The sequence below is a fragment of the Astatotilapia calliptera genome, chromosome 2 (assembly GCF_900246225.1).
Source record: "Astatotilapia calliptera chromosome 2, fAstCal1.2, whole genome shotgun sequence".
NCBI lineage: Eukaryota > Metazoa > Chordata > Actinopteri > Cichliformes > Cichlidae > Astatotilapia > Astatotilapia calliptera.
This window is the reverse complement of record NC_039303.1, coordinates 10,426,937-10,450,743: the sequence shown is the minus strand read 5'-3', so window position 1 is coordinate 10,450,743 and position 23,807 is coordinate 10,426,937. Positions and strand designations below refer to the sequence as shown.

Below are 23,807 nucleotides of genomic sequence, written 5' to 3'. Positions count from 1 at the left end.
ATATTATATAATAACTTTAGTCGTGAAAAATAATGTGCAGCTATAGAATAATTATGACCTCAGTGTTGTTCTGTTTGTCATCAGAAAATATGAAGAAAGCGGATGCTGAAGACAGCGACGGGCAGTTTTTAAAAAAAAAAGCTGTTACTACATAATGTTTCTCGAAAGCAGTAATTTCCTGGGAGGCCCCACTACCCTTCTTCTTCTTCTTCTTGATTTCTTGTGTGAAATCCTTTAGTAATATTTACACACAGTGTAGAAATTTTACACTATTGAGCGTAATTAAAGTCAGATCAGGGTGAGCTATGCTAAGCAGGGTTAGCTGGAAAGAAGAACTGTTTATTTTTGACGCTCACACAGATTAGTCTTGCAGTAAAGCTTGTCTTACATAGAAATGTGTTTACTGGAAAATATAAAACAAGAGAAACTCCAAGATAATTTGGAATAATTTTAAAAAATACCAAAGGCCACCTAATAATTTAGTTTCAATCAGCAGAAGAATATATATATATATATATGTATATATATATATATATATATATATATATATATATATATATATATATATATATATGTGTATATATATATGTATATATATATGTGTATATATATGTGTATATATATGTGTATATATATATGTATATATATATGTGTATATATATGTGTATATATATGTATATATATATATATGTATATATATATATATATATATATATATATATATATATATATATATATATGTATATATATATATGTATGTACAGTATAACATACAAGTGCAGATTTCTTATAAGAACTACAGAACATCCAGTTAGGATAGCATTAAAGAGACAAACATTTTTCTGACAGGAGCCTGTTTTGATATTTTTGATGTTTTAATTTTTTACGTTTTTTAATTTTTATTTTACAGAAGTGTGTGATGGCACTTGTTCAAGCCCTCAGGTTATTTGAGATACTGAGAAACAACCCAAACAGTGGCCATTTAAATCAATTTAATTTTGAAAATTGTGTACCAGATACGAAAATTAGCCTAATAACACTCCTGTAGCAGTTAGTAACTGTGCCAGCTTGTTAGCTAGTTTTTTTTAATCAGTTGTGTGCATTAAGGCACATTGAAAGTATGTTTACTAAACAGGATTTTTGCTTTTGTTCATTAAGTTAATTTGCAGCTAAACAAAACACAAACATCTTGAAGATGCAAACTAAGTGAATGGTTACTTAGCTAGCACTAATCTTTACTTTTGGCTAGTGTAAAAGCGTGACTAATATTTTGTAACCTGAAAATGATTCATTTGAGTCCGTTTTTAAAATGCAGAGGTCAAAACCACTCAATAAAAGTTATTTTAAATTTTTAGACATTAGAAAATTAACTCACTGTGTGCCATTTTAGTTACAGTTGCCAGCAATTATCTAGAAGACCTGTTACATTAAAAGAGCTTACTTCTAAGCTAGTTTTCTCAATAGTAAAATTATTAGCTTAGCAGGCTAGTTAGCTACTTTAAAAAAAAGTAAGCTATTCAAAGATTGAATTTGTTCATTGTCCATATCAGGAACTAAAAACTGAAATAAAACTCTGTTTTCATTTCCTGAAAATTGAAAAAAATGTAGCTAGGTAATGTAAGCTTAAAATATTAGCTAGGGTAACTAGCTATAACAGAACTTTGCTATGTGTAATAGTAATATTAGGCTACTTATTTTATAAGTCAAATTGAGGGTTTCAGTTAAACTAACCTAGATACTATAGTGTTAAGCAAGCTTATAAAGATAGCATATACAAATGAAATAACAAATTCAATTCGTCTGAATGTTACTGAAATAGAAAAGGTAAAAAGGTCAGTGGTAAATGTAACCAATGAGGTCAGGTATAAAGTAATTCAAATATTGTGTAAGAGGTGTGTTGACCTTGCACAACAATCTAATAAATCGAAATATTTCATTTTCAGTACCACTTTGTAGATGATGCTTTCGTCCGATCTAAATTCTGTATTGCTGAATTTATCCAAAAATCCCAACTTAATCTAAACCAGACCTAAAACAACAGAGCCAGCAGAGTCCAACCTTAACTTTTATCTCCCCCTTTTTGCTGAGTCCTGCTCTTTAACCATAAAGGAAGGACTCAAAGTTGAGCTCCATTTGGCATTTTAAAGACTCTGAGAGAAGGGACTTAATGAAAGGGGCACTTTGTTCATATTCCCAGAGTATGAAGTAGCTCAAAACTTTGAAATAGACTAAAGATCCTATGCTGAAGGTTCCAGCTCTTGATGTAGCCTCAAAAACATTCAATAACTGTACTTTGGCTGTAACTTGTACACTTAAAATCAACGTGTGCTTAATAGATTTATTTTCATGTTATTTGGTGCTAGAAGATAAAATATGTATAGTTGTTCTGTGCTTGGTTTGAGATTCGAGGATGTTGTTTTTATTTTCTAAACCTTAAAATGAAGTTTATGAAATCTGACTAATGAAGGTGAAATACCTCTCGATGGCTTCATTCAACCCTTTTCTGCAGTCGCTCTTTTGGCCAGTTTCCACCATTCTACTGTTTTACATGTTACCCGTTTTTTCGTTTTTCTGTCTCATGCAAAGTTTCTGCATTTCAGTGTTGTTAGATATTCATGTTAAATATCTCCAAAACTGAAATACTGAATTTCTATTCAAGTCAGTTTTATTTGTATAGCACCAAATCACAACAGCCACTGCCTCAGCTAAACATATGTAAAAGTGATTGGAAAAATTAGCATTTGTATGCCTGAATTTTTTTTTCTTTATCAGTTAACCCGTGCATGGCTACAAAGTACAGCCTGAAAGCTCTATTAGCTGCCCCTTGGTAGGCCTCCTTAAAGTGGCCAATCAAGAGGAAGTGGCTTTTTAGCTCCTCTGGAGTCTCAGAATAAAAGTATAGAGTTTGGAAATAAGCAGAATAGGTCTCCTCTGATAACATCACATGTGGTTAGTATATAAAGATAAATTAGTTGTTGTAAATGTTGAAAACCTACCAAATTATGATTTATAACTCTTTAAATTTCACATTTCCTGGTTTCCCAGACTCGTCGTCCACAAGTGATCCAGACATCAGCTTGTAATAAAAAGAAAATGAAGGGTGGGAAGACACTTTCATACACAGCAACATTTAATTTTGGTTCACCTATTCTAGAGAAACAAACTGCAGAAGCTGGTGGACACACCAGGAGGCGCTGCAGAAAAAGGATTAATAATGAACAACAGCGAGGGTTTCTGGCTTTAAACAGAGGTGCAAGTCGACCTCTGATTGAAGTGCGTTCAGGCAGGTTGTGTTTTCCTACACTTGATGCTGTGTGTCTACTGGCAGTAGGATGTAGCTGTGTAACTGTACACTTATGAAGTACTGTCAGAGTGTTTGTTACATGAAGTACTGTAGCTTTGTTCCATGTAGAGCTGCGTTTTTGTGCTTTTACAGCAGCGTTTGAGCTCGTCTTCACTGATGACGATGAGTAAAACTGCTGCAGTCACACCTTTGAAACACTGCATACACCCACCAGTCTTAATGTGTTACCACGTTCTTCTGGTCAGTGAGTCCTCTGTGTTAACTTTTCGTTAAAGGTGGTTGATTCTGTTTTAGTGTCTCCACAGTGGGCAGGAAGTGTAACTTCTCTGCAAAAGAACTACACCAGAATTCATCCTTAAAATGGATTCACAGTTTGAAAGAGATCAAAACCAGAAGACTTGTTTTCAAAATTGATGATAAATATGTTTAATTCTGCTGATGGGCAGAAGAATGTCTCGCACATGTTTTGCTTTGAGTAAAGAGTTATGGAATAGCATTGGACCAAACCACTGTGAGGCCATGGGGGGGGGTGTCTATAGTTATATAGCTATATAGTTACAGTTACAGCGAAGCATTGAGAACAATGGGAGTGACTATCTGGATGTGACGACACTTTTGAGAAGGGCCTGGTCCCCACCGCCCCCTTCGGCCACACCCTGTCTCCTTTAAAAACAGTTCATCGGCATTGTTTCACCTGTTTGGTCTTAAAGAAGGTCCCAGCTGAAAGGCATGCAGAGATTTTGGGTCACTTTCTCACATTTCTGGGGAAGCCTTCATTCATTTTTGCCACACTGTAATTCGCACCGTGCCATACGAGTCTTTCTGTTGTGTCAAACCTCGCCGCTTTGACTTTCTGCTTCTCTGCATCCGCCGTGCCTCCGTTGTAGTGTCCAAAGTATCAGACACCAGGCCGAGTTCAGCGTGGCCTTCGCGCCTCGACGCCCTGAGTGCGCTGATGTTTAACGTGTGTGTTTCCTGCTGGTGCAGTGGTGTGTTCACTTCTGAGCTGATGTGCCTCCAGTTTTCTGTTGCTGTAATTCTCTCTGAATAGATGATTTGTCTATTTTTGCAGACAGAAGCTGTTTTTTTAAGTTTTAACTGTAAATTATAAATTGCACTAATTGTTTTACAGATGCTCTTAGATGTGACGTTCAGGTTATTATGAATGTTGTCATAACTAAAGCTAATTGTCTAGCATATATATATATATATATATATATATATATATATATATATATATATATATATATATATATATATATATATATATACATACGAGTTTAAATTATGTGTCTAATTGTAATAAACTAAAGACCGACTAAGAACTAAGCTTTGGTGGTTTGTCTGGTATTTGAAGAAGAAAACTGTGAATAAGAACCTGCTGATTTTGTTCCACAGAGTTCACACTTTAAAGATTAATAATAATAATACTTTTTATTTAAAAATAGCGCCTTTCAAAGCACCCAAGGACACTGTACAACAGATAAAAACACAGAAACTGGAAATATACACAATAATAAGAATAACAGATAAAGTTAGAGCATACAGAGGTTTAAACATAAGCAATTTTAAACAGATGAGTTTTGAGGATGGACTTAAAAAGAGGGAATGAACTAATATTTCTGAGGTCGGGGGGTAAGGAATTCCAAAGTCGAGGGGCAGAGCAACTAAAAGCCCTGCCCCCCCATTGTAATCAGACGAGCGGAAGGAATAGAGAGAGAAAGAGAAGATGAAGATCTGAGGCACCGGGATGGGAAGTTCATCTGTACTAAATCGGAGAGGTATGGTGGAGAGAGAGAATGAATAGCCTTAAATGTATAGAGGATTATTTTAAAATGGATGCGAAATTTAACCGGGAGCCAGTGAAGCCGCTTCAGGATTGGGGAGATGTGGTGGGTAGAGGAAGTCCTAGTAAAAATACGGGCAGCAGAGTTCTGGACACGTTGGAGCTTGTTAATAGATTTTTGTGTAAGGCCAAATAATAGTGAGTTACAGTAGTCAATTCGAGAGATAACAAGATTATGGACGAGAATGGCAGTGGCATGAGGAGTAATAACACAACAGAAGACCATTTGTGATTCTCCAGGCACAGGTAAATATGAAAATCAGGGAAATTAACATTTTAAAATATCTTTGAATTTTGAGATATTTTGAGCAGAACCAGGCTCAGGGAGAAGGAAGCCAAGGAAGGAAAGGAAGGTCTATTAACACATAGTGAGTGAAGAAGAAGCACTCAATGCATCATGGGAATCCCCAGCAACCTACACCTATTGCACCATAATTAAGGGAGGATTCAGGGTCACCTGACCCAGCCCTAACTATATGCTTTAGCAAAAAGAAAAGTTTGAAGCCTAATCTTAAAAGTAGAGATAGTGTCTGTCTCCTGAATCCAAACTGAATATTTGAATCCTGTAAATCTGCATCTAAACCCATGAATATTCAGTTTCACATTCCATTAAATGGTTTTATGTCTGTTTCTTATATAATGCTCCATTCTCGTCTGATGGAGCATTCTAGTCGAGCTAGAAAAGCACGTGATCATTTAATCATTATAAAGAGTAAATGTGACGATTAGCATTAGCATTCATTTTGTAAATCAATTTTTGCTTTTTCATGTCACCATCCACCTTTGAAATAAGAGGCCACGCCTCTAATAATGCAAACTTTAAACCTTAATAAAACAAACATTCCACCTCATACAGGTGTTAAGAAGGCAGAAATTATCTACAGACCCCAAAACAGTTTATGTATCAAGCTGTAAACGTGTTTATTTCTGCTGTAAATTTGAAGATTTTTAACATGGGAGTCTATGGGGACTGACTCACTGCCGGAGCCTCTGCTGGACATTAAAGGAACTGCAGCTTTTTTCTGTTTCTTTTTGTTGTTTTTTTTACCTTTGGCGCTCTAGTTTTGGCTTCATTAGTTGACGCCTGTATTTCATGTGTGCTGGTGTCAGAGCGGCAACTGTGGTGATGCTTTGCCTGACCAGCAGGGGGCAGGTGGCGAACAACTCATCAAAGATGGCCTGCGAGGGAAACGATTGCTCACTCTGCACTTCTACTTCTCACCCCACATTATGAAGATTTTAATAACAAGCCAAGCATGAAATCAGCACCACAGTTCATGAAAACAGTGCAAGTATATTAACACGAGTAAGCTGCGGTCGTTTCGCTTGTGTACTAATACACGATGTTTAAAAGTTGGAAAAGATCTCCTGTAAGAGTATTTATACTAATACACGTGCACTCCAATTTATGTAAAACTAAATGTAGGAATGACAATATCTTTGTTTATTTGTACTTATGCATTCTATACTATAAGTCATACTTTATACTATACTTTATACCTTGTTCTATATTGGTCATTAGTCATATTTTGATAGATTTGTGTAACTTTACTTAAATAGAAAGTATACTTTGAGTACTTCTAGAATGTGGTATTGCTCATACACGTGAACCTTTTGTAAAATTACCAGTTTCAGTATATTTCTACACTGAATGTGTTATTGCTAATACTAGTAGGTATTGTTACCCTGTAATAGAGTATTCCTTCACAGTATCATTACAAATCTACATTGATAGTTTTTTTATTTAAATAAAACTTCAAAAGCATGATTTATAACAGAATTATAATTATATATATTATAACTACGATTTTAAAAGTCTTACTTAACACTTTTTTCAGAATAAGGTGTTACCAGTACTGTGGTAAATTTGTATACTTTAAATGCACAGCAAAGCTTGTGTTCATGAGTGTGATGAGACAAAGTTCTTCTAGAGGAAAGTCCCTGTACTCTGTCTCTTTTTAGGAACACCTCTGGGCACTTGTTTGATTTATTTTGAAGCGTTTTTTAACCTGATTTGAATTTCTTTGGTCTCTGGAACATCAAACTTAGAACAACTCAGAGATTTTGCCCCTAGATACGTTTTTTTTTTTCCGCCCTCAAAGTTATACTTTTACCATCTTTGCCACAGAATTCTCTCTAAAGTCTTATTACTAATATGTGTTTAAAAATATATGTTTATATGCTTATCTGTGTTTCTTCACTGTGGTACTTTTAATTTGTTACCATTTGCTACTGTGCTTGTACACTTTACCTGTTTCTTTGAATTTTTTACACCTGCTGTGGTTTTGTTCATTTGTACCTGAGTATTTATGGTGTCATTACTAATACTTTGGCCATTTTTGTACTTTAATAGGAGGGTTTTTACCTGTAATGAAGTAGTTTTAGTAATAAACACACTGCTTTTACCTTTTTCTTTTTTTTTTTAAAGACGAGCTAAAACCGAACTTTAATTTTTTCTATACTTACGAAAACTATTGGATGGATATTTTTTATTTATTTTTTTTGATGGACTTTTCAAAGTCCAGCCATCTCGGCAATACCTGTGGGCACCTATTTGGGAAGTTATCTCGAAGTGTTATATAAGTTTATATTTATTGTCTCTGGGAAGGAAAAACACAGAAATAAAATTCAGATTTTGCCTAAAACCACATTTTAAAAAGCTTTCTTTCTCCCCTGTAAGTTACTTTTCTGCCATCTCTGCTTTTACAGAATTCTTTTTTATACATATATATCTGGTAATGCTAATATGTCCCTATAGGGTTTCTGTACTCCTACTTGCACTTCACACTGAGGTACTTCTTACGCAGTAGAAATGAGCTTCATTCAAGGGGTGCCAGGACTCTCTCAGAGCCTGCAGAGCTCAGTCTTTCGTAGGAGAGAGGAAGCCCTACTCCACCATATCAACTGCTAGCAAACCATCTGAGGAGGGAAAGCAGAGCTCCACTAAAATGGTGTATAGTGGAGGTGGGGTCCTGCTGACTTCAACTAAGGATACAGTCTGGTGGTGGGAGCCAGCCTTCGAGGATCTGCTCAATCCCACTGACATGTCTTCCGTAGAGGAAGCAAATTTGGTGACGAGGGGAACGGCTCGTCCATCACTGGACCAGTTCTTTATCCTCGAAGATACTTGAGGGCGTTTGTCCAACCGGTCTACATGTGCTTTGTGGACTTGGACAAATCATTCGACCATGTCCTTGCAGGAGTCAGAGCTGTATGGCCCGTTTTTATGAACCATTCTGTTCCTGTATGAGCCACGTACAACCACATTGCTGGTAATAAGTCGGACTCCCCCTGAGCGGGTGTTGTCACAGATTCAGTTCATAGTTTTTATGGACAGAAGTGAAACACGACAAATGAGAATCGGCACCTCCAAGTCCAAGAGCATGGTTCTCAGCAGGAAAAGGGTGGAGTGCCCATTCTGGGTTAGAGACCCAAGTGGAGAACTTTAAGTGCCTCAAGGTGTTGTTCACAAGTGAGAGGAGGGTGGAGCGGGAGATGTCTGTGATGTGGACTGGTTTGTACTGGTTTGTCATGCAAAAGAGAGATCTGAGTGTAATGCCCATTTACGTTCTTACTTTCACCTGTGGTCACAATCTCTGTGTAGTGACTGGAAGAATGAGATGGGAGAAATGGGGCTTTCTCCAAATGCTGGCTGGGCTCTCCCTTAGAGATTAGGAGTTCAGCCATTTTGAAGGGACTCAGAGTAGAGCCAGCTCAGGTGATTCAGGTATCTGATTCTGAGGCCCTGGGATAGGTCCAGGACACACTGGTGAGATTATGTCTCTCGGCTTACCTGGTAACGGCTCGGCGTTCCCTCGGATGAGCGATAGGTGACTACAGAGGGAGGTCTGGGCTTCTCTGCTCAGACTGCTGCCCCTGGTATTTTCTTGTACCTTTCCTTAAGTACAGCATTTATAACTAAAGACGATCTAGACGGAAGTCCCTGCTCATAGTTGCCGAATCAGCTCGAAGAATGAAATAAATTAATTTCAATTCCAATTATTTCTGAGATGTAAAACTTAAAAAAAAATGTTTTTACTGTTATTATTGTTGTTATTACAAAAGATCCCTTGAAGTTATACTTGTACCACCGTCTGTCCTGTAGCAAAACCTTTCTCATGTGTCTCAAGGCTAATCCGTCTGTATGGAGTTGGAGTACTTTTGTAATGTATTACTGTGGTATTTCTAATGCAGGACTGAATTATTACTAACCTATGTGTGTAACTTGAGCTGTTACTGTGTATTTCAACGCGTTTTGCTTTGTCTGGGCTCAGTTCCTCTTTTGAGGTGAAACAGGAGGACTCGGTTTCTGATTCATATTCTTCAGACTGTGTTTTCTTCTCGAAGTGAGACCTCGTGGTTTTCCCCGCTCTCTGCCTCATTTGGACGTCACAGGGAATTTCCAGTGGGGAAGGAAATCAAGTCAACTTTATTTCAACTGACAATCGTCAGTCAGTGTCACCTGCGGGACTGCTGTCGCTCCCTCTGGATTATAATCCCACTCGGATTAAAATTGTTCATTAAAGTTGTTAAAGTGTAATGACGCGCCCGTCTCGCGTCATGACGTACTCCGGGTAAAGTGGATGGATCGGTAGCTCAGCATGGCGCAGTGATGTGCACAAGTGAAGCGAACTGAGGAGGACTGTCACTCAAAGGGAACTCTTCACCTGACCGACCGAAACAGGTAACAGCCTGGTTAACTAACCAGCTAACTAAACTAACCAGCCAGCTGCACGTTTCCATTCATAATCACAACTTCAGCGGGACCCGTTACAACTCTTTGGCAGCTGGCTTTGTTTTGCTGCTTACTTCCTCATTAGCCAGGTAACTGTTAGGACCCCGGGCCAAACTCCATGTTAAAAACGGTAAGCTTTTATTTTCTGTAATGTCAGTAGCCTCGGGAATATTTCACGTCACCGTTAAAGTGCATTACGTGTTTGTAACACCCACCAGCTAATTCGGCCACGATTAATCAAAAATCAAAATCTCGGCTTAGTGAAAGTTTGAACTTTAATCCAACTTTTAATCTCGTTTAACTCGCTCTGGTCTTTGGTAGCCAAAGGGCAGAATGGTTAAACTGACAAAATAATTAAAACGACATTTTTATTTACACCGAACTGCTGTGTGGATTTTAGACTTGCCGAATACATGACTGGGGTCGGCTGATTCTGGTATCTATTCATTTATATCGCAATGTTCAGTGTACCGAAGTGAAGAGCGAAGGACGGTGTAACTGGCAGATTTTAATACGAAGTTTTGTGTTACGCTCTCCGCATACGGAACCTACGAGGCTAGCTCCCGGGCAGCCAGGACAGGCAGCGGTTAGCGAGGACGGGGCTCGCTTTGACTTGAAGCCCGAGATTAGACCCGAGCTGCACTGAGGTCGGTGCTGTGGAAGCGCCGGCCAACAGCCTGCCTGCTTTAACTTTAGCCACATGAACAACAACAACAACAACAACAACAACCCGGAGGAGCTAATTAGCTGTTAGCCGCAGAGCTAACGTAGATCACACAGGCACGCTCGTGAGAACGAGGACGAGCGATGCTGCTGACAGGTAACAAGTGTCAGCGATCAATAATCAATAATTATTATCGGGTTTAAACGACTGTGTATTACAAACTGTGTATCACCGAAGGTTAAATATATATTTATATATATAATAAACAAAGAGTGAATTCCGAGAACAGAAAACTCAGTTCACAAGGTATAAAATTAATAAACTGACAATAAAAAACGACAACAGCCAAAAAACATTTAATAAGATGGCCAAAAAAGAGGCAAATTTATGAAAGACCTGCAGATTCACGAGAAAAATGTGCACTTCGCAAATCCAATTTTTGAGGAAAAGGATAAAAATTGATAAATATAAGGAGAAAACCCAGGTAAACTCACGAGAAACACGTGCACAAGCGCAAGAAAGCAAAAATGAGGAAACCTTCAAAGGTGCTCAAATTTCAATAATCGTTGAGGAAGTTAGTTGCTGGAGACACCTGGCCTACTTCTGCAGGTTAGTTCTGGAGGTCTCACAGTGTGATGAACTGAGATGGAAGTGTTTCCCTCCATAGTCACCTTTTTAGAAGTCAGCAGGTAAATTTCTCAACGGGACTAAAGCCCGAGTGTTTACTGCCGTCATGTCAACTGTTTACATTTAGTTTTTTGCCTGCATGTTTCACAGCTTGCTCAGCAAAGTTTGAATTAACAACCTTAATACATATTCCTCATTCTAATGCAATAAGGAATTTCTCCATGTTTTTCTTTTCTGCTTCTTTTTCTTCTTCTTTTTTGGTACAAGAATTTCCAAATTCCCTGAAATACTCTAATACATAGGTGTCAAACTCTGGCCCGCGGGCCAAATTTGGCCCACAGCCTAATTACATTTGGCCCGCGAAGCCATACCAAATTACTATCAGAGCTGGCCTACTGGTATTATACAGCTAATATATATATTGTTTAGTATTAAGCTTTGCTTGTTCCATATTCAGTTTTTTAGCAAAATGTGTTTGAGTCCATAAGAAAAGATTCATTCTTATATCTGGAGGAATAAATATAATTCAATAAATATTAATGTTAGCCCGCGACTTTGTTCCAGTTTTGAATTTTGGCCCACTGTGTATTTGAGTTTGACACCCCTGCTCTAATACAAGACCAAAGCCGTCTTACCAGCTTAAATACTATGATATTAGCTCTTTATTACTCCTTATAAAGGACTTATCAAAGCCTTATTTAGCATGACTGAAACAGCAAACAAAAAAGTGGCAGTGGTGTGTCCCCCATTGTGAAGTGAGGTGCAGTTTCTAACAGATTCACTGGTAGTTTGACGCTCATTAATCCACACAGCTCCAAAATAATGATAACAGCCACTGAGTTCCAGTTAAAAATAACAACTGCATGCTTGTTTAAGCATCTAAAAACTGTCAGGTGAAACCTGTGCAGCAGGTTTATACCTCCCACCACCAAACCAGCCCCCCCCCCCAGCTCCTGTCCAACAGCATGCCTTCAAAGACCATTTACTGTGTGATCGGGCTGTTGTGTGGTTTCTGGGCTGCAGTGAAAGCAGCTTAGGTGTTAAGTGAAGGAGGAAGTGACATACAAGCGAAATGGCCTTCACTCTAATATCGGTCGAAAGACTGCATTAAGACACACAAAAAGGCAACTTTTATAAAGGCCTCTAGGTCAGGCCTCTCTTAGTCAGGGGTGGGCAACTCCACGCCTCAAGGGCCGGTGTCCTGCAGGTTTTAGATCTCACATTGGGTCAACTTACCTGAATCAAATGATTAGTTCATCACCAGGCCTCTGGAGAACTTCAAGACATGCTGAGGAGGTAATTTAGCAATTTAATTCAGCTGTGTTGGTTTAAGACACATCTGCCCACCCCTGCTCTTAAGTGGTCAGGTATAAAATGCAGTTTTTAAGAACCAGTTCGTTTACCATTTACAGGCCTATATGCATCATGAAAAGGGATGCACCAGTTCAACTTTCAACGCCATTCATCGGTACGCTAACATCAGGTTGAGCCTTAATGTTGCTTCTCTAACTTTCTAAAATAAAATATACCAAAAAAGAAAAGAAAAGAAAAATGCTTTTACAAATGTATTCTGTATTTGAGCTGAGTGTGAGAGTCTTTACTGCTGGTACTCCTCCTGTCCCTGCTCTCAGTCTCGCTGTGGGTGCACCTCCTCACACACGGAGTGGAGCACACAGAGAAACAGGAGAAGAGAAATAGTATTATAATGCCACTGTTCTGTCACTGCAAGTGCACAAAGGCTTCCCAACATGTGGGAAAACGTAACGAGAGAGAGGATGGAAAAAGCTGTCGGCAGTTTCTGGTTAAATTAAAAACTTTAGCAAATGTTCAAAGTGACTGCTGACCTCTAAAAAGGCCTTTAACCCTCAAATAAACGGTCAATAAAGTTGCTTTCAGTCAATTTTCTGTTGCTAAAATAAGAGATTAACCATTAATTGTTGCAGTTCTGCAGTTGATCGTTTTTAATGGTCGCTTTGAAAAAAGAAAGTTGTGAATGAAGTAGTTGTAACAGAAAGTAGAGTATTTAGAGAGTAAGTCACTTTACTCATATAGAATTCTAATTCAAGGTGAAGACGGTTGTTTAGAGGAGTGCAAATAAAAAGCCTCAGTTATAATTAAACGTGTTGTGATGAGCAGAAAACATAAAAATAAGAAGAATGAACAGAGCACTTTTGTCATTCTGGTCTCTTACTCATAATAATAATCGCTGATGTCACTCCGTGGGTTTAACTGACGTGTTGCTCCACCTTTTGCAGACGCCACCATGGCCGGAGACGACCACTACCTACACACTCCCAACCAGGTAAACTCACCTGGGCTCAGCCTCCATGTTTTTTTATAATGTCCAGCTTATAGTCTCATTTACTAATTTTAAGTCGTGTTTGACCCAATATGATGATGATTTGGTAAATTATGCTCCTTTTGTAGTCAGAAAGGGAGACAAAGCAAGGGCTGTTTTAGGATGTCATTGACAAGATGATGACGAAAAAAGCAGCAGGTTCCAAAAACATGACTTTAATAACCAGTGGGAGATGTCACAGTTTCTGCAGGCTGACAAATAACAGCCCATATTTCTGCTCTGAAGGAGACAATCTCCCCCCTTTTTAAACCCTTTGAAATACTTGGATCTACACCAGTATCAAGGTATCACAACCTTTTTAGAAAAGCCGTATTAAAGTGGGAAGTGCTCACATGTGTGCATGTAAATGAGACAGTATCAATATCGATCCTCAACATTAGGAAACTGTGCTGCTATTTTTGTTCCTTGTTCCTCGTGAACGGAGCCATAAAAAAGGCTCTTTGAGTCACTTCTGTCCAACATCATGCAGATTATTGAAGAACGTGATTGGCCAGCAGCTTTGTTGTTTGATTACCTGTGCTGATCATCGAGTCTAGTGCACTAATACTTTCTATTGCTGTGTTAGACACAAATGTAATGTGATTACAGTAACTCATTTCTTTGGAACATTTTCCACGCAGCACTTTTCAGTTGTTCTTTAGCTTTTTTTGATCATTACTGTTTCTGTGGTTCTCCTCTGATCTTCTTCTGATCTTTTCCTTCCTGGTTGTCAACTTCAACTCCTTCCTCCTCTCCAGCTTCATCTTCCTTGTATTTCTTGGTCTCTGTATAGCTCTTATTGATTATATTCTTCATCTGCGTGATCTTCTTCTCGATGTTCGTCTATATCGTCACCCTCTTCTTGTTATTTCCTATTCTTCTTTTTCTTCTTGGCCTTAATCTTCTTGAACAGCTTCATCTTCTACTTGTCGGTCTTTGTCTTCCTCGTGGTCTTATACCTGTTCTTCCTTGTCTTGATCTGTCTCTTCTTCTTGATTTGCTTGTATATTCCTGATCTATGTCAGTGCTTTCTTTTCCTTCTTTGTCTTCTTCTTCTCGTCCTTCTTATTGATCTTCCTCCTTGGTCGTGGTTCCTTTGTGGCACCGGTTCATGCAGTCTCTTTGAACAGACCATGCTCTTCTGCTTGAACCCTGAGAAGCACTGATGTGGGGCTCTGATCCGAGCTGCTGTAAATAACTGTCCTGTTCTCGTTAATGGACTGTTGTTTCTTTGGTATAACATGAATTATTGCAGTTAACATCACTCAAGCTGCACACATGTGAAGAACAAGAACTAAATAATAATAATGTCTTCCTGTGTTTATTTAAGTCTAAAGTCAGACTTCGTGTTTTTGTCTTTACTGCAGATGTTTGATAACATCATGATAGACCCGTCATGGGAGTTTCCACATTTTGCGATGCCTCAGACGTCTCTGCGGACAGGTGAGAGTCCTGCAGGTGTGTCCCACACCATCAGCTTTATCTTTAAAATGGGTGTCTTTGGGTTTCAGACTGCTGGTCCAACAAGAAGACGTCATGTAGTACTTTCCTGTTGGCTTGATTTGACCTCTGTACTTTCAGAGTTTATTTACTTTGAATGTGTTGTGTTGTTTTTATCTGGATTTCCCCTTTGTTTCTGAACAATAATATAATTTCTGAAGAAAAAAAAGAGCAGCCATGGGTGGCATTAATCATCTCTTAAACTTGTCATTTTGAGATGACGGCTTAATCTTCGTGCATAAAAATACCACACTGTCACGCAACCATCACGCCTGTCTCTCCTGCCGTCCCCACAAAAGCTGTCAGGCCTTTTGTTTTCAGACGGTTTCCTTTGGTCTCACTCACTCCGCCATCCTGAGGTTATTACTGTGTGGTTAGCATGAAATAAAAAACACGCAGGTGGAGATAAAGTATCTGCTGCCCCATTTGTGTAATTGTGTTGAGCTCATACTTTACATACTCGAGCCTGATTGAAAAGCAGTTTAGTTCTTTTCCTGTTGCAGTGTTTGCTTCCTGACACTCGTCGTTTGGTTGACTGTGGTCGTTATATCCACGCGTATCATTGTTGTTTAGGTAATACTCAAAATTTAAAGGGACCCACTAAGACTTATGTCACTGGTATTCCCTGTAAAAAAAACTATTTACCAAAAAAACCCCAACAATAAATTTCATGTGTGATTTGGTTTAAAGTTCCAGGAAAAGTCAGACAAATGGACTTTGACTTGGACTGTTACGTCAGACAATGAGAGCTTTATATGGACCGTTACGGCATGAATGAAGCCTTTGTTCAGACAGAAGCTGAAGGCTCTATAACATGTGTGAAAGAAACATTAAAACCACACACAGGTTGAACAGATGCCGCTGGGGAGGAAAAACTTCCGAAACTCCACTTTCTTTTTGCAAAAGTGAATTTCTGTTGAGGGGGAAAAAATGAAGGTAAAGTGAAAGAGGAGTTTCATGACGTGTCCTCTGTGGTGGCTGTGGGACGGCAGCTCAGCTCTCACTTCCCTTTAATATCAACACATCGTTTCTCTGAGTAGAGACAGAGGTGTAGCTCGCATGGGGAAACTGGCTCCTCTTTACATTTACATGTGGCTACAGTGGTACGCAGAAAGTGGCGATTACAGCATTTCTTCTTTTAACATGTGGAAAAATACAACCGGTCTCTCCTGCACATATGGATGGTAGAGGAAACGCAACAAGGGCGACATTTCACAGTTCATATTTCATGTGAGACAACATTTCACCGACATTAAACAGAATCTCACATGACGGGAAACCTGACATGAAACACAAAATGTCGCAAAAGACATTAAACATAACGTGACATTTTAGAAAATGTGTCATCAAACAAAACTGAATGAAAGATGACATAAATCTCAACGTTTTAGAAAATCGATATTGCGCAAGATGCCCGCGTTACGAGTTTTACAAACGACAATTCAGGAAAGGATCACCGCAAAAGACATTTCAGGTGGCACGAAATTTCAATCGAAGCGCAGACACTCGAAACACTGTCGCGTACAGATTTCTTGAAAGCCGTTTTACAGGATGTTGATAGCAAATGAGACGAGATTTCAGGGAAGATGTTTTACATTCTCCTACTTATCAGATGCATATTTTAAGAAAAACTGATGACATTTCAAAAAACACAACAGAAAAAAACATAAAACATTTCTGAAAAGAGAGTTTAGAAAAAAATGAGACGCCACTACAGGCGATGACCTCACACAAAACATTTCTTATTGCACATCAAAAAAGTTTGAGGTTAAAAAGGAGCTCAAACTGAAATGTTGGTTAAACACTCTTTACGGTCTACTTATCAGTAATAATGACATAGTTGTAATAATTCTTAAACCGTGGAAACCTCAAACCGTGGAAGGGAGTTCCCCTCACTGTGACACAGTGCTGCTCACAGGAGATTGTTGGGGTTCTCCCTCTAATATTGATGGTCTGCAGCTCAAAGAGTCTTATCACTGAAACTGAATAGGATTGGTTAGAGCACTGCTGGTCAGCAGATGGTTGTCAAACCAGAGACCAGACCCAGGGTGAGGGGTGACAGATACCCCAGGGAAACTTTGTGTAGAGAAAAGCGTAGCTCGGTCTTTATTTCATGTGTAAGATATCTCAGTTCTCTGACACCTCTAAATGTCTCGATTGTCTGAAACCCCAAAACGAATTTTCAAAGAAACAAATCAGCTGTATGAGAAGGTGTTTGAATCTGAGTCTGAATCTGAGTCTTTGTGGTTTCAGTGGACGGACCGTTCCTGCAGATCGTGGAGCAGCCCAAACAGGTAACACTCACCTGTCCCGTCTTATCAGAGACGACTGACCGCTGGGTTTAGTTTATTTTTAAATTGGTTTTATTTAGAATTAAAAAAGGGAATTGACTTAGTACAGGATGTTTGGCTGTTTAAGTCACACCTGTAACTACTGCTGTTTTCTTTTCCTGTCTTTTGTTGCTGATGGTCACGCTGACTGTAACGGCACTCTGACCGTGTTCTGATGTCACTTCCTTTAATGCAGCGGTCCTCAACCCCTGGGCCGGTACTGGTCCATGAGTCGTTTGGTACCGGGCCGCCAGAGTTGAGGCTCATTGTCGGACATAAACCGGTCCATGGCACAAAAAAAGGTTGGGGACCGCTGCTTTAATGGACAGTAAAACACAGTTAGGCCGTAAGTTGTGCAGCAAAGTGGAGCAAAGACTGAGGGGGGGGTCAATAACAGGGTCCCCCCTGAGTCATTAAAGAGTCAGTCATTAAAGTGAAGGATGTTAAGGTGTTAAAAGGTCCTGCGTTGAACTTACAGGTGTTATGTTTAACACTGACGGAAGAAATACATTTAACGCTCATAAGACCTATTTTAGTGACCGTCTGTGGTCATTAATGATCTCTGTTAGACTTTAAACAGGAAGTCTTTATTTAACGTGCTTCTCATGGTGCTGCTTGCTTTCTGTTCAAGCTTGTATTTACAGTCAAACTGAAGTATGTAAATTTGGATGTAGCCGTTGGCACGTTACCCATTGATTTTAAAGACTCATCATTAGCATTTCTGTCACCGCCATGATGTTTTTGGACGAAAGGTCAAAGTGTTAGCGGCGCTGTTTATCCCGGGAGTGGGAGGGCACTGACTTGGGTGGAGTATTTCCCATTAATTTTTGAGCTTTGAATCCTAAACATTTACACCTTTAATCTAATTTCACCCCATAAATGTCACACCCTCCTCCCTGCCTGTATATATTTATTTGATGACAGAGCTCCTTTAACTTCAGCTGGATTAACACTGATGACTCAACAGGAAGAAAGGGAAGCATCGCGTCTCAGAGTTGGATTTCACCCACCTGTTTAATGAATAATCACCTGAACGTGTGTTTAGAACAACAAGGCGACTGATTGTCAGCTGATGCATTGATACAGGTGTGCACTGTTGTCTTTTTTTTTTTACAGCGCGGCTTCAGGTTCAGGTACGGCTGCGAGGGGCCGTCTCACGGCGGTCTGCCGGGGGCCACCAGCGAGAAGAACAGGAAGACCTACCCCACCGTCAAGGTAACGCTTCCTGTCTGCGCTTGTTCTCCAGGTGTCGGACGTGCAAATGTAAACCTCGTCCTGCGCACTCGCTACAGTCAGCTGACTCACCTGCAGAGCGCAGCGTTTAAACTTTCTTCCAGTTTGTTGGTCCAGGAAGTGTTTGAAGCACACAGAGTGAGCACTAAAATCAGATTGTGGTTCACTTCTGTCTGCAGCGGCAAGAGGAAATAAAACAGTTTCCTGCAGAGACTTTAATACTGCTGAGGCATCGGGCCGACTGTTTCTGTCGTTTTGCTGATTGAAGTTGTCAAACTGACTAAACCTGTTTTGAGCTGAAGCTGAAATATGAAAGTAATGCCGTAGTGCGATTGAAGCTCTGGGAAATGATTGTTTATATCAGTTTCATCGCAGTGATTGTTCAGTGAGAGTAACACAGAGCTCCTTTAACTACAGTTATTAATAACACACGCAGCCATTAAATGAGTTATTCATCACACTGTTTCTGCTTTCACAAGCTAACACAGAGTAAGACCAGCGATGAGACCCAGTCCTGCTCTGCTGTCTGTGCTGTATACCCGAGCATCAGTATAATGACACCGAGCTCACCTGGATGTTTGGAGGCCGAGCGGTCCCTCTGTGAACTGACTGTCCTGCTGATGTTGAAGCTCACTGTTTGTTGAGACGAGCCTTATTGGATCAAACCAGCTCCCTTTTGGTTAATTTTGGCTGACGTTATCTTGCCAGTTGAAGTTTTTAGTTGTAGGAAAACAAAATCAAAGCTAGTTTTAAGGTCATGATTATACGTGACGCGGACTTGAGTCCATAAATTTCATCATCAGACGTTGATGACGAGCATCCGTGTGGATGTCCACATGCTCGCCTGTTTTTTCTTTTTTTACCGCACAGACTCACAGAATTTACATAACAGTGCACCAACTACACGTGTCCCAGGCGGCAGACTTCAAGCAGCCTTCACAGGAGTATAACAGGACTGACTGCTTGGCTGTCGGGTCTCCAGCTGTCGGTGTTTGTGTCCGTCGGCCAGCTTAATGTGGCCTTAACCTCTTCAACTGAAAAACCAAACTACACTGGACACACTGAGGCCATAAAGGCCTGTGTTCACTTACAGGCGTGTGACACCATCATACAGCTTAAAGCAAGGGTGTCAAACTTATGGCCCATGGGCCAGAGTCACCCCACTGCAGACGGCTTTGGGAAATGTGAAGGAGGTCATAGATTTGACTTTGAACTGTGTTTCAGTTCGGGACCATCGAAGTAACAAAGTAACAGAGTAATACAGAGTAAACAGTTAAATATCAGGTACTCTTCTATCTACTGCAGAAATTCCTTTGCTTTATTGTGATTTCACATGTTCAAGAGAGAAATGGGTCTATAATAATTAATATATACATTCTTATCTTTACCTTAATAGTGTGAAACAGGCTTCGCAATGACTGAGGGAGAGATCCTAGTTTAAAGCAGTCAGTGTGGGTTGGACTAAGCTGTGCAGACAGTAATGTAAAGACGTGTTTGTAAAATTCCAAAAGGAAACATTTCCGATCGGAGCATTTTCCAGATCAAAGCTTTGGCTGAGGACACTTCCAGCTGATACATGGGTTCATGCAACCCTGTTTTAAGTTTTGGTGGAATTTCAGGAATGTTAAGTTTGGCTAGAAAGTCATTAATTGTGTTGCAGTTAGTTTGTGATCCTGAGGTGTAGAGCTCTGAGTAAAAGTTCTTTAATACATCGCCAAAAGTTGGTTCTGTTCATCTGGATGTCCAGATGAACAGAACCAACTTTTGGCGATTTACTTACCCGGATGATTGAGCATGCATCAGGATGTCCCTGAATACATGATTCACTTTTTCATGAGCTGTGAAAGAATACTTGGCCCTAGATACCTTAAGAAGACTTGGCAGTTATCTATCAGGTTTGTCGCCGTTCAGTTGAGTATGTTGTTTGTAGGTCAAGCCTCGTTTTGAGTTCAACATGCTTTTTAAAAATTGTCTGTTTAACCTGTTGCATTAACATATTTTGTTCATGAGCGGCTTGTTTTTGCTGAATAAGTAGTAATTTGGCCTTAAAGGCATCCCATACAACAAGGCTGGAAGTCTCTGGGGAGGAGTTAGTAGCAAAGCAAAAGCCTATCTCATCTTCTGTCATTAAACAGAAGGGTTGAGTTGAAATCCCGTTGTAGGTGGGTGTGAAATAACTACACAGCGATTGGCACAGGAGTGGACCTGCTGCAGGCATTAAGTGTCAGTGATAGCGTAAACGATTCTCCAATACGTGTGGTACACGTGTGAGAGGTCTCTCTCGAGAGCTGAATCAAATGATTAGTTCATCACCAGGCCTCTGGAGAACTTCAAGAAGTGTTGAGGAGGTAATTTAGCCATTTAAATAAGCTCTGGTGGATCAAGGACGCATCTAAAACCTGCAGGACACCAGAACTGGGTCTAACCAACAATTAAAATCATCCCCCGGGATGAGAGAGTACTTATTTAAGGCAGGTTTGAAGAGAGTCTCGTCATCTCGTCATTCGGAGCATAAACATTTACTAGAGCGACCAAAGTGTTGCACAATTTCCCACTGACTATAACAACTGTGCAGATTTGTGTGCGACAACAACCCGGGCCTCAAAGGGAATATTCTCGACGATCATATCGTGCTTTAGCCTGGAAACGTGAGTGGAAGCACCGGCACCTCCACCGTGGGAGGACACGTCCAGTATTTTTACTTTTCAATTTTTAATGAATATTTACTGCATACCTAGGATGTTTGTGGATTCCTGGGGATGACTAAAGTATCTACTTAATCTGTCTAATGTAATCTGAATAGTGTTTGTTTTTTCTTGTATGACGATTCAGTGTGTGGTTAGACGTTTTCATGCTGACATGAAGGGGAGTTTCACGGGTCTGCCCTACTTAAGGTCAAAGTGGGCAGCATGTGGCCCACGATGTGAAACGAGTCTGACGTCCGTGTCTTAAAGGGTTGCATTAACTTGTAACGAGTTTAAAATCACAAAAATGTTGTGTTATGAATGTGTCGTAACAATATCATAGACTCAAACCTCTCTTGGGAGTCGTCTTAAGGATCCTGTGATTTAGATATTTGAGTCCTCAGTGAAGGTCTCGTTTACTCGTTTACTACACGTGGGCAATAATGCATTGAGTATTTAAAGCATGTAAAAAAAAGAGAAGAGAAAAGTTGCATAAATCACATTTAAAGGAAGTGTGCAGGGTTTGCCCCTGCTTACTTGTGATTTAGGAACCAGCTGTTAAACAATGCGTCGCTGCGTCTGCTTGAACAGGTCAAAACGAGTCGCGTGAAGCCGTCGTGTCGGCGGCGTTACAAAGCTGCACGGTCTTTTCTCGTGAGCAGGGGAGAGGCTGGTGTTTACTATTGTCTGCCGAAGGCTGGTTTTGTTTCACTGTGGTTTTGGTTGGAGGTGACCGTCGCTGGCTTTAGAAGCCGTGGCGCTCTTGTTTCCACCCCGCGCTCTGTATGAGACTGACACAAGCACACGAGCTCGAGTTTCCTGCCGTGTTGTTTCTGTTGATGTTTAGTTTGGAGTCTGAAGCTCCCACATGTTCCGACCAAACCAGAAAACATGGGAAATCCCCAGATTCCTGCTTCTGTCTTTGTCTTGCTGACATTAAAACTATATGAAAGCTGATTAAAGAGATCCAGACTTTCAGACACAGGTCAGAACAGGAAGTGTTCGTTATAAAAAAAAAATCATATGAGCTCATTTGTTTTCTGTACGTAGTCAAAACAGTTGCGTACGAGCTGAGAAGGACACGTTTTTTCTTGATGTAGAATCTGAATAAAAATGATTCATTTTTGGACACAATGGGCTAAAAGAAGTTTATTTCAGTCACGCTTTGCTCTCTGCCCTTTAACTGAGTACATACAAAAGATGGACGTAGAACTCTGACAGAACCTCCTGGTTTGGGAAACGCTGGTTTAACGCCTGGCATTTTGACTGCCGCCATATTGTTTTTTTTTTAAGCTTGATCTTTTCCTTCCTGGTTGTCTTCTTCTTCTTCTTCTTTTTTTTTTTTCTTAATCTTTTTGATCTAAAGCCCAAGATTGTCTTCTTATTCTTGTCTTTCTTGGTTGTCTTCTTCTTCTTCTTCTTCTTCTTCTTCTTCTTTTTTTTTTTCTTAATCTTTTTGATCTAAAGCCCAAGATTGTCTTCTTATTCTTGTCTTTCTTGGTCGTCTTCTTCTTCTTCTCCTTCTTCCTAAGTCGTGGTTACTGTGCGGCAGTGATTCACGCAGTCTCGTAAACTTGATGTTGTCAAAACACCTTTTCTGCCGTCATCGCAGCAGCCGATGGTTTTTGACTTTGTTTTAAAGTCGAGGGATCTTTGGAGGAGCTGCAGCTTTTGTTGCTTCAGCGTTGGCTGATGCTCAGTTTGTCACGTTATGCTACGTGTGGAGAAGAAGCATTTAAAAGGAACAGAAGGTGACCAGTGGTACACCGAGCGCCGTAACGTAAGGACAACATGGGCTCATATGCATCAGCTGGGTGTACGATAGGCATGAATGAGATGAAGTCACTGACACAAATGAGGAAGTGTTCCTCCCACTCGCCGTGTTTGATCTGTGGGTCGTGTTAGAGAGATGTTGATGATGGTGAGTTTGCATGTTGAGGCTGCAGAGTGGGAAAACCCCTCCAGCTCTGGCAGGACCAGTGGGACGATGACTAGTCTGACTCACTCGACTCACCCGCTCCATCTCTCTGTTTTTTTTTAATTGATAAGGCATCTGTCACCTTCACTGCCTGCGTCCCGTGGTGTCATGCTCTGTGTACGTACTCTGCTCTAATGTGTGCTCGTGAAGTTCCCCTGAAGTTTCCACAAGAGTTTTTGTTTTTCTAAACTACTGACTTTTCATGCCTGTAGTTTCTTAAAGATTTCTAAGGAAGTTTTCTGGATAAAATTGGAATTTCCCTTTAAGGTTCTCGCAGTGATGAACATTATACACCTTTAAGACTTTAAAGTTTTTTTTTTAAACTCGAGCAGAGATCTACTCAAGCAGCTTAAGCCACGAGTTATTTTTGTGACTGATGATGGTGTTAATAGTGGAACGAGGTAAATCAATGTGCCCTGAGTCATTCCTGCTTTCATGAACATCAAGTTTTATTCAAGAGGATCTGAAAGCAGCGACTGATGGACTCACTGGGGCAATCATCGAGCCTGACAGGTGCTTTACCTGGCACAGGATCATCCATGCCACAAAGTTTTGAAGAATAAAACCA

General features: G+C 40.0%; 1 protein-coding gene across 3 annotated transcripts in view; it reads left to right on the top strand.

The window, feature by feature from the left end:
• Window positions 1-9,550: 9,550 nt before the first annotated feature.
• nfkb1 (nuclear factor of kappa light polypeptide gene enhancer in B-cells 1) overlaps window positions 9,551-23,807 on the top strand; it is a 29,875-nt gene continuing 15,618 nt past the window's right edge. The window contains exons 1-5 of one of the 3 annotated variants that reach the window (XM_026184523.1): window positions 9,551-9,834; window positions 13,432-13,478; window positions 14,882-14,957; window positions 17,268-17,308; window positions 18,461-18,559. In XM_026184523.1, coding sequence (XP_026040308.1) covers window positions 13,440-13,478; window positions 14,882-14,957; window positions 17,268-17,308; window positions 18,461-18,559 — 255 coding nt within the window. In that variant the 5' untranslated portion in view covers window positions 9,551-9,834; window positions 13,432-13,439. The other 2 variants (XM_026184505.1, XM_026184514.1) reach the window with 2 other exon arrangements.